At 39.2% G+C, this 19,573-nt stretch overlaps 1 protein-coding gene across 4 annotated transcripts in view; it reads left to right on the top strand.

The window, feature by feature from the left end:
- Window positions 1-19,573, top strand: part of UNC13C (unc-13 homolog C) — a 433,277-nt gene that overhangs the window by 280,453 nt on the left and 133,251 nt on the right. For all 4 annotated transcript variants that reach the window (XM_073303829.1, XM_073303827.2, XM_073303826.2 and 1 more), the window contains exons 19-21: window positions 15,446-15,572; window positions 17,852-17,948; window positions 19,022-19,165. In XM_073303829.1, coding sequence (XP_073159930.1) covers window positions 15,446-15,572; window positions 17,852-17,948; window positions 19,022-19,165 — 368 coding nt within the window. The remainder of the gene's footprint in view (window positions 1-15,445; window positions 15,573-17,851; window positions 17,949-19,021; window positions 19,166-19,573) is intronic.

Genomic DNA, 19,573 nt, shown 5'->3' with positions numbered 1-19,573 from the left:
TTTTTGGATGTTTTCTACATTTTCAAATATATTGATTTCAATTACAACACAGAATACAAAGTATACAGTCCTCACTTAATATTTATTTTTATTACAAATATTTGCACTGTAAAAAACAAAAGAAATAGTATTTTTCAATTCACCTCATACAAGTACTGTAGCAATCTTTTTATCATGAAAGTTGAATGTACAAATGTAGAATTATGTACAAAAAAGCTGCATTCAAAAATAAAACAATGTAAAACTTTTGAGCCTACAAGTCCACTCAGTCCTACTTTGGCCAATTGCTCAGACAAACAAGTTTGGTCACATTTGCAGGAGATAATGCTGCCTGCTTCTTGTTTACTATGTCAGCTGAAAGTGAAAACAGGTGTTCTCATCGCACTTTTCTAGCTGGGGTCTCAAGATATTTACGTGCCAGATGCTCTAAGATTCATATGTCCCTTCATCTTCAACCACCATTCCATAGGACATGCGTCCATGCTGATGATGGGTTCTGCTCGATAACGATCAAAAGCAGAGTGGACTGATGCATGTTCATTTTCATCAGCTGAGTCAGATGCCACCAGCAGAAGGTTGATTTTATTTTTTGGTTGTTCGGGTTCTGTAGTTTCCGCATCAGAGTGTTGCTCTTTTAAGACTTCTGAAAGCATGCTCCACGCCTCATCCCTCTCAGATTTTGAAAGGCACTTCAGATTCTTAAACCTTGGGTTGAGTGCTGTAGCTATTTTTATAAATCTCACATTGGTACCTTCTTTGCGTTTTTTCAAATCTGCAGTGAAAGTGTTCTTAAAACGAATGTGTGCTGGGTCATCATAACATGAAATATATGGCAGAATGTGGGTAAGACAAAACAGGATACATACAATTAATAAAAAATACAGGATACATACAACCCAAGGAGTTCAGCCACAAATCTAATTAATGCATTATTTTTTTAAAATGAGCATCATCAGCATGGACACATGTCCTCTGGAATGGTTTCCAAAGCATGAAGGAGCATACGAATGTTTATCATATCTGACATGTAAATACCTTGCAACGCCGGCTACAAAAGTGCCATGCGAATGCCTGTTCTCACTTTCAGGTGACATTGTAAATAAGAAGCAGGCAGCAGTATCTCCCATAAGTGTAAACAAACATGTTTGTCTTAGCGATTGGCTGAACAAGAAGTAGGACTGAGTGGACTTGTAGCCTCTAAAGTTTTACATTGTTTTGTTTTTGAGTGCAGTTATGAAACAAAAAAACCTACATTTTTAAGTTATACTTTAACGATAAAGAGATTGTGCTACAGTACTTGTATGAGGTGAATTGAAAAACACTATTTCTTTTGTTTTTTACAGTGCAAATATTTGTAAAAATAATATAAAGTGAGCACTGTACACTTTGTATTCTGTGTTGTAATAGAAATCAATATATTTGAAAATGTAATAAAAATCCAAAAATATTTAATAAATTTCAATTGGTATTTGATTGTTTAACAATACGATTAATAGCAATTAATTTTTCTGAGTTAATTGCCTGAGTTAACTGCGATTAATCGACAGCCCTAATTTAGATGGCAGATTTTTCCCACAATTAATCCAAACTGAACTAGCTTATGCTCAGCCTTAGTCCAGATAGATCATTTCCGTTTTGACAAGCTACATCTATAGTACTCACAAAAAGAAAAGGAGTACTTGTGGCACCTTAGAGACTAACCAATTTATTTGCGCATAAGCATCCGATGAAGTGAGCTGTAGCTCACGAAAGCTTATCCTCAAATAAACTGGTTAATCTCTAAGGTGCCACAAGTACTCCTTTTCTTTTTGCGTATACAGATTAACACGGCTGCTACTCTGAAATCTATAGTGCTGTAGCATTTACTCAATGGACATTCCAATCAATACTTGTCCCCTAGCTGATTGTTATCAAAGTATATTAATTTGATATACATATCACATGTGCTTTGTCATTGTTATTCATCTCTGAAACTTTATTTTTGCATTTTAAAGGCTGGAGTTACAAGCAATTGGACAAATTTTATTTTTTTGTTTGATATTTATATATGTTTATACACATGAATTAAAGGAAAAATGGCTCTAGTCATCTTGGGAATTTATACAGAAAAATAACTGTTGTCGTGCTTTTTGTTCAAGAAGATTTGAAGTATTCTTTTGAACCAGACAGTTAGGGGATCCTTCGTGCAATTAACTTGTGACTGGCTACTAAAGCAGTGGCTAGAATACTGTTGTGGAAAAATATCCTGGGTCTCAGTTTGCCTAGATAATAGGGAAACTGAACAGAATATCAAATTGATTGCATAAAATCTTGTTTGGTTTTAAATCTCTGACTTATACAAAGGGTCTCAGAGTTTCAGTTTATATTCTAATTTTTATCAACTCAGGCATATCAAAAGCTATGCTGCCACTTAGTATTTGTTTAAAACTCCATTCTAAATAAATCAATTCCCTTAAAGTTAAAATAGAGGTGAGCTGAATTTTGCAGCAAATAGGGTTTTGTTCCCGTTTAGTAAACAGTTCATGTAATATTTCCTTTGTGTCATATGTCTCACTGAACAGAGCTGCTTAATAAGGCATTATTTCAGTGTCATAGCCCAAACACTTTCAACATATAAACTCATTAAGATCAGAACACTGACAGTTGTATTGCAATCTCTATTGGCTGCTGAAAAAACCCTAGACTCTTTCCTCAGCAAGCTAATACTGGAGAAATTATCACTTGATATATAACATATAGCATGCCATATCTGGGATGTCTCTGTCATGAATGTGCTTAAAGCAGCAAAAGAATCCTAAAAGCTCTTCCCACAGTTCTCAAAAATCCTGTGGCCCAATTATCCGGTCAGTCTTGCTCATGCAACTCACACTAAAGTCAATGGGAGTGTTGTGCGCAGGACTAATGGGATGTTCAGACACCTATAATTTGTGCCTTTCATCCCGCTATGCTTAAAAGAATGGTGCAAACCTTTTCTTCCAGCTTGCAGTTTGGAGCCTGTACAATAGCTCAGACTTCCCCATTATCACATTAAACAGCCCAAGGAAGCATTTTGAAAATATTTCTGTATTCTTTATCTGTTATCAGTTCTGTGCATGCCATTGCTTGGGATTTTGGATGGGGTTTTTGGTGGGGTTGGGTAAGTAAGTGTGTATTTTTAAAAACCCAGTACAAATGGAAGTCATCCCAACCTTCTTCCAAAACTTCAATCAAACTATAGACCCAGCTGTCAGAGGAGCTGGGTATCCACAGCTCCCATTGATCTCAATTACAGTTTTGTCTGTTAAGTTCCTCTGAAAATCAGGCCCTTCTGGTAGACTTGATTGTTAGAATTGTCATTATCATTTGTATTGTTGTAGGGGCTAGGGTCCCTAATCAGAGAACTGAGCGCTGAGGGTACACACACAATGAAAAAACAGCCTCTGCCTCAAAGATCTTACAACCTATGTAAACTCCAATATGCCATAATACAGAATGCTGTGAACTGTGTTACATCTGCATTTCAGACAAGGTGCAGCAGTTCTTCTGCTGTGGCTGGAGGACAATGAATCCTTCCCCGGCTGCGGATTGGCAATGGTGCTGCTTTGCTGTCACTATTGCAATCCCCACTCTTTCTGCCGCCCCCTTTTTCAGAGCCCCTATTGTCTGATGGAGCTACATAGCAGTTCTACCAGCCCTTCCCCAACACCTCTCCTGATATGCTCCTATTCTGCCCATCAAACCCAACCACACAGGGAAACCAAAGAGTCCACGCATAGACCACCTGCAAGTGTTCCCCAAATCCTGCTACCTCCTCTCTGCAGTGGAAGTGCCTGGTCTAGGCTCCTCAATGGCCATGGAGAATGGGATGAAGTTTGCCCTGTTGGATTATTTGCCAAATACAATGTCACCATGCCCATGGTTGGGAGATCATGTAGTATACAGACTTAAATATATTAGTGCACTTGATGTGGCTTTTCTTTTTAAAAGATTCCCTCTCTTGTCTGGTTACAGGATGCTTCGGGAAGGGCTTTCCCCATCCTTCAATATATAGGAATCCTCTTGGAGGGTGTCTCCATTCCGTTTTGCATAGGAGAAGGTGTCTTTCAGGGAGTATTCATAGACCTCATCCTAATAGCAGCAAGTATGAGTACTGGGTTCACTGTCATGAGTCTGGAAGAAGAATGTAGACATTGGGACCTGACTACCAGGGAAGACCTCATCAATAGTGTGATGAGATACCATCCTCCAAAGTTCAGAAAGGGAGAGTTAACCAAAGCTCTAAAAAAAGTTCCTGGTTTGATTTGTGCCTCTTCTTTTACAGGGCAGAGCTTAGCCTAATTCGTCCACAATTGTATATAGTGCAAAGAGAAGAGTAAAATAACACATTTTATTATTTATTTATTATGATAAAATGCTCAACTTTAATTTTGCCTTTATCAGGCAAATGCCTTTATCAGGATTGGATGGTTTGGTTTTTTTTTCTGTGGAGTAGAGAGGGAATTTATTACAGTGATAAAATGGCAGTGTGCAGGCTTAGATTGGCAACTGCATTATGTCCTGTGAACAGACAACAGCTCAGAAGCCACAAGGAGCAGGATCATTTTCTGCTTGATTGGTAAGGTCAGTTTCAGAGAACGTGGCCTTTTCAGTCACTCCACCATTCGTTTAGGTTGTCAGGTTCAACCATGTAATTTGTTGCTGTTAGAACTGGATGAACATTGGGTGTGTGGGCTTGGAGAATGTTTGCCTAGGCTGAAGTTCAAATGAGGAGCTGCCACTTCTTGGGAGATTCTCGATATTTAAATACCTCATGGTAAATATCCTGTGGAAGGGGCATCTCAGCAGAATACTTTGGAAAAAAGATGATAGAAACAAATAATTTGATTTTCCCTTGACTCTTATTGTAGAAGGCCTTTGAAATGTGAACAAGGCAGAGCAGGAGTTTTATTGCACTTAGAGTAGAGCTTTACCTTTGAGTGGTTTTTTTTTTAAGTTTCTAAAAGGCATTGTGATCCTAGAAAGAATTCTGATTCTTCCTTAAGCCTTCAATAAGCTAATTCTGAAATACATTATCAGCTACCCATAACTTCAGGATAACTGTGGTATATTGCGGATGAAATATTTAAAGATTTACTGTCTGCTTTTTGGTCTGTCACTGCTCCAACTCCTCAGCACAGTGTACACTTCTGGAGACATTTTGCTGTATGTTTCATGAAGGATTGCATTTCCTGGTCTCTGACTAAACACAAATGTGCCAGTGATGGACATCTCTGCTCTCCAGCATGAGAGATACAGTGTGATGTAAGTGGTGTGGTATAATATGGATAGGAAGGACACGGAAATTGGAAGAACCTGCCCCATTTTCTTAAAAGTGCAAGAAAAGATGTTAAAAATGCTCCAAAGATATTCTCTTTCTAACGAAGAACAGAAATTCGTTTAAAAAAATCCTGAAGGGTCTCCATTATTCCTCTGCAGGGCCAGAGTCCTGAAAGGCAGGTGGAGGACATGCACCACCCAAGTGCTGATGCTTGGAGATGCTTGGAGATGATGCTATGGAGATCATAATGCCTCCTGGGAGCTAGGGGAGCATACAGAGCAGCAGGCTAAAGGTGCAACCCCTGCTCCCTGCAGTGTCCTCCCTCCAGCATGAATCAAGCAGGAGAATAGCTTTACCTAGTCATGCACCTTATGGGAACACTGCCTATCTTAGGGTTTCTTACATTGCTCACCATCACACTAGCCGCTGTTGTGCTCCCTTTTCCACTCATACTGGAATGGCCATAAATTGACTTATAGTATCTATAATGCCACTCTCTAGAGGTTGGCAGATGCCCTATAGTTAATAGTCTAGATTGTGGGGCTTAAGCCTTGGCCTCCAACAGAGGTGGGGTGCAGAGGAAGGTTCCAAGAGGTGGATTCTAATTTGTATCATCTGACGGTAGTTTCCAAGGGACAAAATGTCAGCTGGGGATAGCCATAGTGCAGGGTTTTCCAGCCACCCTGCACTAATTGCTGCAGGGAGGTAGGTATAGGAGTCAAGTATGCCATCTCTTTGCCCAGTGGGGACTCCCTTCACCCTTTCCTCGTGTACCTGTCCTTCACATCCAAAAGCTTGCTAGCTGATACACAGAGAGAAGAGGGTTTGGGACCTTCTCCAGGTAGCTAGCAGGAAGCAATGCCTGAAATTCCCAGTAAGAATGTGCCTGGCTCCTACTCAGGGGCTCAAGGAGGATGTCTCCTTGCACCTTTTTCCACTTTTTAGCACCCGGACAAGGCTCGTCACTGCTGAGCCCAAGGATTTAGTTATTTCCTTATGCTCATGATAATTTTAGTCCCAAAGTAAATTGGCTCCAGCTGGCATCTCTTGTATAAATATTCAGCCATGTCTAAACATTGTTTCAGCTGTTGCAAAAGCTGCAAAAAGAAACTTGTACAACAGATGCTGCAAAATTCATCAAACTTGTAATTTTCAAAACAGTTGGTGTTTTTACCATTAAATCTGTGTCTCAGTTTTGCTTGAGAAATCACAACTCTCAGAGTAGTTTTATTGTTCATATTACAGTCCTTCCCTTGATTGAATGTACGAATATTATCACACAAGAATAGTGATACTTGAGCACATTTACAACCCCAATTATATAAGTATGCACCAAGCATGTGGGTGTTGCATTACTGTACTACTACCCTTTATTTTCATTGTGGTGCTATTTGCAAAGCCACTCAAAGTTTGTAAAGATAAATAGCAATGACAGCTCAGTCAAAAATTAGTGTCTGTGCCTTGAGTCACATAAAATCACAGTTTGTAAAATATATCAAGGAGGCATTGTATTAACTTTGAAGCCATTAGTGCTCAATCAGAATCTGAAGGCAGAATGTGACATTTCAAAATATTTAGGTGGAAATGGGAAGGAAAAACTGAAACTTCGAAGTTAAAACTGAGCCATTCAGCAGATGGGATTTTTAAAAAAGCACTGCCACAGTTCAGGACATTAATAAAGCTACTGTAGCAATTTGAGCTTTTGTTACTCAGGTGACTGCTCTTTGGTTTCCAGCACTCTGTGTCTGGGCTGGAATCATGATTACAACATTAGCACTGAGTTTCTACGCAAGGACACAAGTGATCTCAGAAGGTCACTCTTAGGGCTGTTTGCTTGTGGATTGATAATGAGAAGACAATCATAAGCAGTGTGACTTATTTATCCAGTGGTGCTAGGGCTGTGCTGCAGGACATTGTATGGTCTTCTCCCTCCCCACCCCTGCGCCCCGCGCTCCATTTAGAATTGTTGCTATCAGCAGTGGAACAATGCACAGAAAATAAATCAGTGAGCAACGAAATAGCAGAAAATACTGCGGGATTTTAAATGCATCGTCCCACGTTACTTGAATTTCTGTTGCCACTCAGTGTTGTCTCTTAATGTTATCAGCTATACCAGTTTGCTATAAACCAACAAAACAAAACAAAAGTTTAACCTATTGTCAATCTTATATAATTTCATACTATTTTATTGGGTGGAACGCAAAAAAAGATACATTTGAGGCTATATATGAGTTTAAATATTTTCAAGAAACTGATACCTTGGTTAACTTACTGGAACATATATCAACAGTAAACAACACTGATCAACAAATTGACAGATAATTTTTAATGGAGGAGCTGATCTAAAGAGCACTGAACGTTCTCCTTAATTGTGTATATTTTGAATGATCTCACAATGGAGATAGATGGCCTTCACTGAATTCAAGGTTTTGTGGCTTTTCTCAAACTATTGCTTTGAGGGATCACAAACTATTGCAAATCATTTAATCCCATTGTTTTTCAACCAAAGGAAAGCCTGTTTTAGAACTCCTCTGCCCCCCCGCCCCCCGAAAATGGCTTTCACAAGGCCTTATTTTAGATGGACCTGCTAACAAAGTTTGGATTAGGTTGCTTAACAGTTTCCACTGTAAGCCCTTGTTTTCAGTCATTTAGCTTAACTTTAATTGTTTGGTCTGAAATTATCCATGCTTGCTCTCTGCCTCTGGTTGAATTTTGTTTGGATGTTTCAGCAAAAATGTTTCAGCTGTTTACAACAACAAGGTTAGGTAGTGGTAGCCTAGGTGTTGCTCTAATTTGCACCAGCTGGCTGAGGTCTCCAATCTGGGATCATCAGAGCAAAATGTTCTCCAGTCAGCATGCACCAATGGCTGCAGGGAGTGAGCTATAGGAGCCAGGTATACCAGCACTATGCCCAGTGGGGACTCCCCCACTCCAGGAGAATTCCCAGCAGGGATGTGAGCAAAATAAGGCAGATAATCTGCCCCAAAATGTTGTATATGGCCACTTGACCTTTTTGAAATACCGTGTTTGGCCTGCAAGCTGAAAAGCTGGGTTACCTGGGGATTGAGTTACCTGGGGATAATGTGCCATTAGCTCTAATGGGAGTGGGCATGTCACCCTTACACATCTCGGTGAACAAATAAATTGCTTGGTAGATACACTGTACTACTAGGAACATTTCATAGCACTTTCAAAACAAAAAGGTGATTAGCATTAGGCTTCCACTGCTGGAGACCCCATTTGTCTTGACTCAAAAATTAAATGAACGTGATATTCCTAATGATGAACATGGCTGCAAATAAAAAACACTGCAGTTGGCAGGTTTAGTTCAAGACTGGCTCAGTGTTATACGAGGGGATATTACAGAGCAGGATTGAGCTATATTGGAAGGAATTATACTGTGCAACTATTGGGACATCTATCTTCATCATGGCTGGCTTGTGGGCCCCCGGCTCTCAGTCTCTCACTTTTATCGTAGCATATACTGTGGACACTGACATAAAATAGTCATGTTGGGAAGCCCTGGGAAGTGTCTTCATATCTGGACGTGTGATAGTATTTAGGCTGCCTGACTGTTAATGTGCTACTGTATGTAACTTAACTACAAGTCATATCTTGTGATGTTGGTGTACAATGTATCCTCTAAGGTTAAAAAATAGAGAAAAAGAATTTCAATTATTCAAAAGTGATCTGTTGTACCTATTCCTAATGCACTGTATTTTAGGTCTGAATTTCAATAACTAAATATAAATGAAAGGTATTACAAAGATTGTCTGGAGTTAGAAAAAGCTCATTTCTAACTCTAGAACAAAAATCTGTATGACTTGTGTATCACTACAAACTTTAAGTAATGTTTTGAGTGAATGAGCCATCAAATACACAAAACTTTAATGAGAACATTGGTATTAGGTTCAGAAATGTCTCTTTGTATTCCTGTATTTTGGGAATAGAGTATGGGGTTTGTGTAGAATCTTTGATAAGGATTTAAACATTGCTGGTAGTGTAGAAACTTTGTCAGCAATTAAGGCAACCATAATATGCTGACGACTAGTTTTGCCCAGTAGAACTCTACTGACAAGGTGCTCCATCATCCAGAATATTACGTTGAAGACAAAGCATAAAGGACTGTCTCACTAGCACTTTGGGGAAAATTTCTCACCATTGCTGCACAAGTTGAGAGCAGTGGTGGGAGTACTAGGGTAGACAAGAATGGATGTTTTTATTTCACTGGCATCCAGAGCTGCTGTGATCAGAATAGGTGACACTGTGGGGAAAACACCTGTGCTGTGTCTATACAAACATTTCCGCCATTACTTATGCTGACGATGGTGGCAGCTTTCCAGTGAAATTCTAGTAGGGTTTAGATTTCTGGACTTGGAGGGTCAGTTTACATTGGCACCAATATTTTTGTATAAGCATTCAAACGTTGATGAGCATGCAAGTGTCTCTGAACAGCTGGACTGCCAAATCATAATAATCAATTATTATAACTATCCCTTGTTTCTACAGGGTCAGATGGTAGGTGTGCTTGGCCCTTTACAGACAAAGTAAAGAGGATAGGTCCCTGCTCTGAGTAGTTTGTAAATCCAAGAACTGCATTGTGCCAGATGGACACAGCCCTATCTTTAGGGGACTCTGCCGAGGTGCTCCACCACAATTAGAACTCAGAGAAGTATCATGCAAAATATACTCCATGTTGCCCTGAGATAGGGTGTAATCTGCATCATCTTTAAGAATGGCACAGCCTCCACCTGTGTACCAGGCCTGCTAAGTAGGCTGGGCACAGCATAAAGAGGCCATAACCCCACCTTTCCCTGTCTCCTTTTGGGCAATGTTCATCTTTGGCATACACAGAGGGAGTCTCAGCACTCTTGCACAGGGTCTGTGATTGTCTCTGGACTCTCTGCAGCTCTCTAGACTCTACATAAAGCCTTCTCCCACACACTGTATACTAGAGACAATCCAACCCTAAATTGGACATGCTGCAGCCTTAACATAGGCAAACAGAAGGATTAGGGACAATTAAATTAGCACAATACCTGTCAGGAGATTAATTGCTTGTGTAATGTATACATGGTGCTAGTTCCCCTTTTATTTTAATTAAGTTGTCTGAGAAATAGGGAGCAGCAGGAAAGTTTTTGGTTGGGGGATAAACACAGTTGCATGGCACATGGGCTCAGGGAGTTCATTTCCATACCCAGGTGGCAGTGTGAGAGAATACACAGGCAAGCAGAGTAGTGGGAGACAAAAGGCCTTGACATTGAAGACAAAAGACAAGGAGTTGGAATGTATGAGATGTACTGCCACTGAGAGGCCTTTATCCCACCCAACCTTCCTTTAGCAGGCCTGCAAAAGACCCTAATTCTCCTCAAGGTCTCCTGGCCTCTTCTACCTTCTTCCTCCCCCAAACTATCTGCCTATCCTGACCAGATTCACAAGAGGCCCAACAGACTGTGCTGACTTCCAGTCTGTCTTAATCGAATCCTGGCAGTATTCTACTTAAAGTGATGTGATGCCTCTGTGTTAGCAGCTACATCTTCAGTCCTTTGATAGGTACAATAGATGTACTCAGGCATTAACTGAAATTCATTACAGTATAATTCTCATATAATAATTCACTGTGTGCATTTTGCAATCAGTTTTTGATATCTCACATGGTACTTATTGAAACTGCCCAAGGTTCTAGGGCTAAAATAGAAACAAACATCTTAATTTGGACTCTGTATTCTTCTGATGGTTTTTTTTCTTCTAGCAAAAAATAGATTTGTAAAATAGCTCAGCATTTCTCCTGTTTTTTTTCTGCTTTTATTATGTTAACTTAGAACCTGAGACTCAAGCTACTGTACAGTTAATAGAAGAGAGTTTAATTAGGTTACTTAGCAGAAGTCACCATTGGAGCAAACAGTAGTGAGATGAAAAAATAGGCTCTCCACTGTAACTGTTTATAATTGAAATGGTGCAGTGGACGCTTTTATACACATAGGACCCAATCAAATAATTTGCAAAGAAAACTACTTTAATTGTATTTTAGAAGCTTATCTATTCATTTTGACAGGGAAAGAATGTTTTTGGTGCATTATTCCTTTATGAACAGATGAAGCTGAATAAAGTTTTTGTATATTTTTCAAGACATAAGGTAGCTTTAAAGTATTTTAATAACTGTAGATTTATTTTCTACCTAAGGGACTGTCTGTTGGTTGTATATGGAAAAATGAGCCTAGATCTTGAAGTTTGTTGAAGTTTAGATCTAGGACCAGATTTACAAAGGTATTTAGGTACCAAAGATCAAAATAGGTTTCAATGGCAGTTAGGTGCCTAAGTATTGTGTACAAAGCAGGTTATGTACCTATTTGCATTTGAAATGCCTAAATACCTTTATGAATTGGACCCCTAGTCTGAAACTTTACTGCCATTACTCTATAATGGGCTCAATTAACACCCTGGACCTACACACACAAATGTTGTGGAAGTTTGGATCCATGTCCATGCTTTTTGACTTGGACCCATTTCTGTTTGTATCTAATCACAGTACCAAAGATTGGTGAGTATGGAACAGCTGACCATCTGTTGGTATAATTTCAAGAGAAGGAGAGGCAGGGCATCTCTGGGACTCACTTCCCTTCAGTGTATGCCAGTGTGTTTATTTGGCATCTGTAGGGCCCTACCAAATTCATGGCCATGAAAAACACATCACGGGCTGTGAAACCTGGTCTCTCCCCATGAAATCTGCTCCTTTGTCTGCTTTTACCCTACACTATACAGATTTCAGGGCAGGGACCAATGTTTCTCAAATTGGGGGTCCTGACCCAAAAGGGAGTTGCAGGGGGGTGGCAAGGTTATTGTAGGGGGATTGCAGTATTGCCACTCTAACTTCTGCATTGACTTCAGAGCTGGGTGGCCAGAGAGTGGCAGCTGTTGGCCGGGTGCCCAGCTCTAAAGGCAGCACCCCATCAACAGCAGTGCAGAACTAAGGGTGGTAATGCCATGCCATGCCATGCCACCCGTATTTCTGCTCTGCTGCTGCTGCAGCAGTACCACGACCCCCGCCCCACAATAACCTTGCGGACCCCCTCCCCCTCCCCACACATGCAAATCCTTTTTGGATTACAATTACACCACCATGAAATTTCAGATTTAAATAGCTGAAATCATGACATTTTATGATTTTTAAACTCCTATAACCGTAAAATTGACGAAAATGGACCGTGAATTTGTTAGTGCCCTAGGCATCTGTCCTGCTGAATCTGAAGACTTTCTTTCCTTTGACTGTTTTATTGCATATTGCGAGATGAGCTCCTGGTGATTTCTGCTGTTCCATTTCCAGCGTTCATTGAGCCAATGATGCCTTTTAAAAACTGAGATACATTTTTAAATTGTTTTCTTAGTGCAAAGATGTGTCAGTGAGTTTCCTCAGGGAACTTTGGGAACATACAAGAAAAGGTGGAGTGAGTTCTCTTCACAAATAGTTTTTAGACAACATAATTTTTATGAAGCATTTTTATCCTTGTGGTAAAATATTCGTAGCACTGAAGGTTAGGCTTATTTACATTCCAGAGATGAAATTGTATACAAAATTATTATGCAGCAGTTCAAGGAACTAATTAAATGTTTTATTTTGTAAATTTAATGAGAGATTTGAATTTTAGTTGTCAAAATTAAATATGCAGTAGATATGGCTACTAAATAAATGTTAAAGAATCATTTAAACTCTACTGGACTGTGTGAAACCAACACTTAACATTCTCATCAATTTTGCTTATCATGGTTGGGTTAGTATAAGCACTGAAATCATAGTAACAGTTAAGAGTCTGTGTTTGAATCTGTCTTTGCAATTCATCAAATGAAACGTTTTTTAGTTTGTTTTATTTTCATCTTTAAAGTGTTGGCTGGGTAACTGTATGGAGGGACGTTAATATGAAGTCAAGTCACACACAAAAATCTCTCTCTCTCTGGCTTGTTTTAAAAAAATCAAACTCTAAGGTTTTCTACATTTTTGCAGTGGCAAAGAAGTAGAGCAAAAATAGGGAACTGTCTGGATAACTAGATGATTTGTAACTGCTAGTGGCTCACTCTGCTATGGGTGGTAGTCTAGGACAGCAAAATACGATTGACAGAAAACTGTGGGCTGGTAGGCACAGAGATTTGCTAGTTTGCCTGAGGCAACAGAACACAGGTACTAGCTTTGGATATTATGCAATTGCAGAGTTTATTTTTAAAGGAAATTTGTACATGCTTTATTCATAAAAAGGAACTTGTCCTTCCTTTAATAACTACAGCTTGTCAGTATTTTACATGAAATCCATCATGAAGTATATCGGTAATGATCTTAAGCTCTTACCCATTCCTTGGAATGGAAACATTTTGACAATATACGAAGTTGCCATAAGCTAATTGTTCATTCTCTGACTCCTTGTTTGATGGCACAGTCCTTCAGTGCACAGCTTGTGGGAGTTGAAGGAATGCATTTCATGGTTCCTTCATCCACAGTAAAAAGTTTCACATCCCCCCCACACCTGGTGTTCTCTTGCATTCCCTTGTTTAGGTGGACCACACATCAGCATTATTACTAAAGTGGATTGCCTTCAAAATAGCTTTTACATATGTCTAAAGTTAGGATTATTACAGTTTTTGCAACTATCAAGTAGTGACATTCTCAGGTGTTGGAAGTAGAGCTGGGTAAATTTTTTTTTTTTACAGTAAAAATGCAGTTTCAGGTGAACCAAAACATTTCACAAGTTTGCATCCATTTCACTTAATTGTTTCAGTCTAAACATTTGGAATTTTCTGTTTGAAACCACTTTTCATTTAGAACTTTCCTTCAATTTTATTTTAAAAAATTTTAAATGAAAAAGCTTCAAAATCTAAGTGAAACTTTTTGATTTACCTCAAACGGTGGAAGGAGGGGGAGGTGTCCGAATTTTTGAAACTTCCAAAATATCTGTAGACAGAGGCCCTTTATTCCAAAATCTGAATACAGAGTTGGAATGTGGTTTAAAAAAATAGAAAATGGCCACATGCAAAGCCTGCTTGCTGGGCCCAGTGTAAGGTGATCCCTGGAAAGGCACAACTTTACCTGTGTTTTTCATGAAATTGAAATGCTGTAAGTAAATGGAGTTTACAAGCAACAGTGTCCCCATTCCACTCCTCTACTGTAATATAATTTCTGCACAACTGAGATACTGACAAAAATTGCTACCAGAGTCAAATACATCTTCTAGCTGTTCTGTGTATTGGGAGAAACTTCCCTCTCTTACATCCCTGGATAGGAATATGTAGGCAGGTGGAGGCACCAAACTTTAAATAATAACACTATCAAAATGGCTCTTCAATTGGTGGTGCAGAGGATGAAAAAAATCAAATATATTAAGAGTTGTGGGGGTGTCGTCTTCTTCCCGCTACCCCTCTCTCCTGCTGGTAATAGCTCATCTTAAGTGATCACTCTCCTTACAGTGAGTATGGTAACACCCATTTTGTCATGTTCTGTGTGTATATAAATCTCTTCACTGTATTTTCCACTGAATGCATCTGATGAAGTGAGCTGTAGCTCTCAAAAGCTTATGCTCAAATAAATCGGTTAGTCTCTAAGGTGCCACAAGTACTCCTTTTTAAGTACACACCATAAGTGTAATCTGTTTAGAGCTACAGTAGTCACTTCTTCAGACTTTTCCAATAGTTATGGCTAGCTATTATTTTCATTTGTTTACCTCATGGCTATATTTTTATATTTTGTCTATCTTCTTTTCCAGTGCACTTCATACCACTCTAAGAGGAATCAGAATAAGGGAAGAGAGTTTGATATATACACTATTAGAATATTCTCCTTCTTTTATTGAATCTTCATTCTTCACTTTTGCAAGACACTACAGCATTCTGCTTACTCTGTGAAAGTATTCTCTTTACTTCACAAATAGGGGGGCTTCAAAATGTTTTACATAATTTGTGGCCTGACATTTTCCAGGGATGCTGAGAAGCCACAGTTGAAACTATGGGTGCTGAGTTTGTCTGAGAAATTAGACCACTTGCCCTCAGATGCAAGTACTGTATAATTTATTTCACTAGTGCTATTAACGTTAGAAAGTGCATTGAGACACAAGAATGTTATTTACAATCAGAAGTTTATGAAATGTTTTTATTTTCTCTATTCTATAGAACATGAAAAGCAGCGGTTATGCAAGAGCACAGATTATATGAATTTGCACTTCAAAGTGAAATGGTTTTATAATGAGTATGTGCGAGAACTCCCTGCCTTCCAGGAAGCAGTGCCCGAGTATTCTCTGTAAGTAGTGGGGAGAATTTCCCCTGAGTTTGTGCTCTGCTTGTTAAGTTTTATTTTCTTTAAATATTTATCCATTATAACACTAAAAGCAGAGTGCATTTAAGCTAAGCAGCACTAATAACCCTTTCTTTATACTCTGCACACATTTTCCCCTTAATTCTTTATTCCCAAAAATAAGTTATACCAGATATTTTAAAAATTGTTAACCATTTCAGATTAATGTGTTTATTCAACAATAGTATTTAATAGAAGGGTTTCACAAATGGCAAAATCCTAAGGCCAGAGGATGGCAGAAAATGTGGGTATGGCAACAGTATTAGCTATTTGTCATTATAGTCATTTCTTTCCAAAACCTGGAGTAAGATACAGTACTAATGGGCAATAAGAGCAATGAAAGGTTTTATTCCATATGACTAATTTTCTTCTGCTGCTTCTCTTTTCTTCTCTCTTGCTGCAGTTACTTCACATTTTTGGTCCTATGTCTTCTGATTTTTAGAATTCCAATAACTTGCCTCAGAAAGTTTGGGGTCTGTCATTGGTTTCCATAGACCATAAATCCAACACGGCAAATAAAATATACCACAGCTGAGGTTTTACCAAAGTAAAACTACCTCCAGCTCATCCCATTATTAGTAAGAATCCAAACGTATGCTAAGAAAACAAAAAACCAGTGGAATCATTCTTGATAAAAGACACTTTCTAATTATCAGACAATAGAAGCTCACACGCACATGCACCTTGATCTGTGCATGATGTCCCCAATCCTGCTTGGTTGGGGAGGAAACAGAGGAGAAATAGATCATCCTCCTCCAGCCCCATAGAGATTCCTTAGAAAAGATAATACAGCCTCTTTATCTTTGCTATTGAGAGCCCCCATTGCAAGGACTTTAGGGGCAGCCACAGCCTGAAAGCTCCCTTAGTAGTATGATTCAAAATGCTTCCAGGATGAAGGGCTCACCCAGGGCTAGAACTGTTTGCCTCCTACACTTCCCCGAGGAGCTACATGGTGATCCACAGGGTTTCTAGGGAGATCTCATGGCCAATTCTGTGGGATTGAGAAACTCCCAATAAATTGATAAGAAAGGAACTCTAGGAGAGAACCTTTAAAGCTGTCTTTGCTCAGAATTCCTTTCTATACTTTCAACTGTGGGAGGGGATTATGGGGCCCCATATGTTTATATACATATTCATAGAATCATAGAAGATTAGGGTTGGAAGGGACCTCAGGAGGTCATCTAGTCCAATCCCCTGCTCAAAGAAGGACCAAGCCCAACTAAATCATCCCAGCCAGTGCTTTGTCAAGCCAGGCCTTAAAAACCTCTAAAGATGGAGATTCCACCACCTCCCTAGGTAACCCATTCCAGTGCTTCACCACCCTCCTAGTGAAATAGTTTTTCCTAATATCCAACCTAGACCTCCCCCACTGCAACTTGAGACCATTGCTTCTTGTTCTGTCATCTGCCACCCCTGGGAACAGTCTAGATCCATCCTCTTTGGAACTCCCTTTCAGGTAGTTGAAAGCAGCTATCAAATCCCCCCTCAGTCTTCTCTTCTGCAGACTAAATAAGCCCAGTTCCCTCATCCTCTCCTCGTAAGTCATGTGCCCCAACCCCCGAATCATTTTCGTTGCCCTCCGCTGGACTCTCTCCAATTTGTCCAAATCCTCTCTGTAGTGGGGGGTCCAAAACTGGACACAATACTCCAGATGTGGCCTCACCAGTGCTGAATAGAGGGAAATAATCACTTCCCTTGATCTGCTGGCAATGCTCCTACTAATGCAGCCCATATGCTGGTTCTCTAGATATACACAAATTTGGTATTTATTTTAATGTTACTGTCTAAGGGGCAAGCCCTTCTCCACAAAAGGCACATACAATTCCCATTTATAGCAATTAATGTTTTAGCAGAATTAATGCTTATGATGTGAAAGCAGTTAAATAACAAATTGTAATGCTATTTGATAATTAAAATTGGCCAAAATAAAAGGATCATATTTGCAACTCTAATACTGAGTGTGACATCTTTCAAAACTCCATTTTTGCAGATGCCAAAACTGAGTTTATACATGCAAATCCAGAGCATACCATATGCAATAATGTATGAATGAAACAATTATGAGGACAGTTTAGAAGTCAGATCAAAATCCAAATGGTTGATATTATATGTAATCACAATATTAAAGTCCCTTAATGTCATAAAAGAGCAATAACTCTATGTATATTCAGAATAAAATGAATATTTTAAGGCAAACATGGAACATCAATGGTTGTAATTTTTAGATGGTTTGAGCCTTTTGTCATTCAATGGTTGGATGAAAATGAAGATGTCTCAATGGAGTTTCTTCATGGAGCACTGGAAAGAGACAAAAAAGATGGAGTAAGTCCTTTTTATAAAAAATTGTATTACTGCAGGAAAGAGATTTGGTATTACAATATCCCTACAGTATAGGCACTCCTTATGCTGTGTCCTTATTAGATATCACACGTTATGCAGAGTCATTACTGGCCAGTACTTACCCTTCAATGCTCACGGCCAGGTTCCAACTCCTGAATGATTTTTTACCTACCTAAGTGCCACTTCCAATTGCAGTTGTAGAACTTAGTTGCTTGCCCTAGTCTAGTGCTTAGTGCTGCTTTGCACTGTCCAGCAGCTGCTACGTTTAATCTGTGAGGTGTCAGGCCTTCAGAGGTTCCTTTCTATAGTTTCTGCATTGGTTTATACAGACCTTTCAGCTGAGCACCCGTTTGGATGAATATTTTTATAGGAAAATATCTTTATCGCATGTTTATTCATGCAGTGCAAGGATACAAATATCACTACAGCAATGCCATATTGCTATAGTAAAAGCATTCTCCAGCTAGGAGGGGGAGTATCTAAAGTTATTAAATTCAAGTCTCATTTGCTGCAAGCGACACTCCATAAGATTATATTGCTGTCAGACCAAAAAAACCATGGGTAAAATCCTGGCCCTGTTGAAGCCAATTGGAGTGTTCCTGTTGACGTCAGTGGAACCAGGATACCATGCCACATATTTTGTGCAGAGATTCAGGTACTCGTGGCACAGCTCCAAAGAAGGCTAAATATTTATGTCCTGGTCCTGAAATGCAGCCCTGTAGCACAGATTCTTTGGAGTGTTAATGAAGCCAATGAGACTCCATACAAGTATAAGTATCTACACTAGCAGATCCCAGTGCAGGACTATTGCTGAAGTTTGTAAAGCTTCATTCTGTTCCCAGAAGAGCACAAAAGAACACATCAAATTACTGTCTGTGTTACAGCCCTTAAAAGTGAAAGCAATTTTTTTTAAATTTTCATTTTCTGGCTCTAGGATGGCTTTAGAAGTGTTAGAAATTCAGTGAATACTGTTGTATTGTCAGAACATGGATCTGCAAATGTTAACTCATTTTAATGGGGTTTTTTGTTCCCTCCCCCTCTTTATTCTCCTCTAGTTCCAGCGAACATCAGATCATGCCCTTTTCTCTTGCTCTGTGGTAGATGTCTTCACACAACTCAATCAAAGCTTCGAGATTATCAGGAAACTGGAGTGTCCTAATCCTGAAGCACTGTCTCATTTAATGAGAAGATTTGCGAAGGTAGATTAAAACCAATGCATCTTGACCACGTTTCAGAGAAAGCGACGTTCTGTTGTCATTGTGCTTAAAAACATTCTAATGTTATTTAGAACCCATATTCCCTGTTGCAGACCAGGAGCCTTAGAGAAGTTATTTTGTTTTTATTCTTGGGAAATGACCAGTTTATTTTCTCTTAATTGATCACCCAGTTTGAGGAACTCTAATCTCCTCTGGACTTCAAGTTATAATAGAACTAGATATAAGCATATGTTACCAAATGTCTTGACAACTTTGGTGTTCTTGTTAATCATTGAATCACTACTTAGATTTCAGAGGGATTCATCAGTGAAACATATAGTGATCTGTCAGGTCTTTGAGATGACTGGAAGAAATCTGGAGCCTTACTTCTGCATAGTTTTGGCACCAAAG

Source organism: Lepidochelys kempii, chromosome 10 (genome assembly GCF_965140285.1).
Source record: "Lepidochelys kempii isolate rLepKem1 chromosome 10, rLepKem1.hap1, whole genome shotgun sequence".
NCBI lineage: Eukaryota > Metazoa > Chordata > Testudines > Cheloniidae > Lepidochelys > Lepidochelys kempii.
Note: the sequence above shows the minus strand (reverse complement) of the source record. Positions and strands in the feature narration are given on the sequence as shown.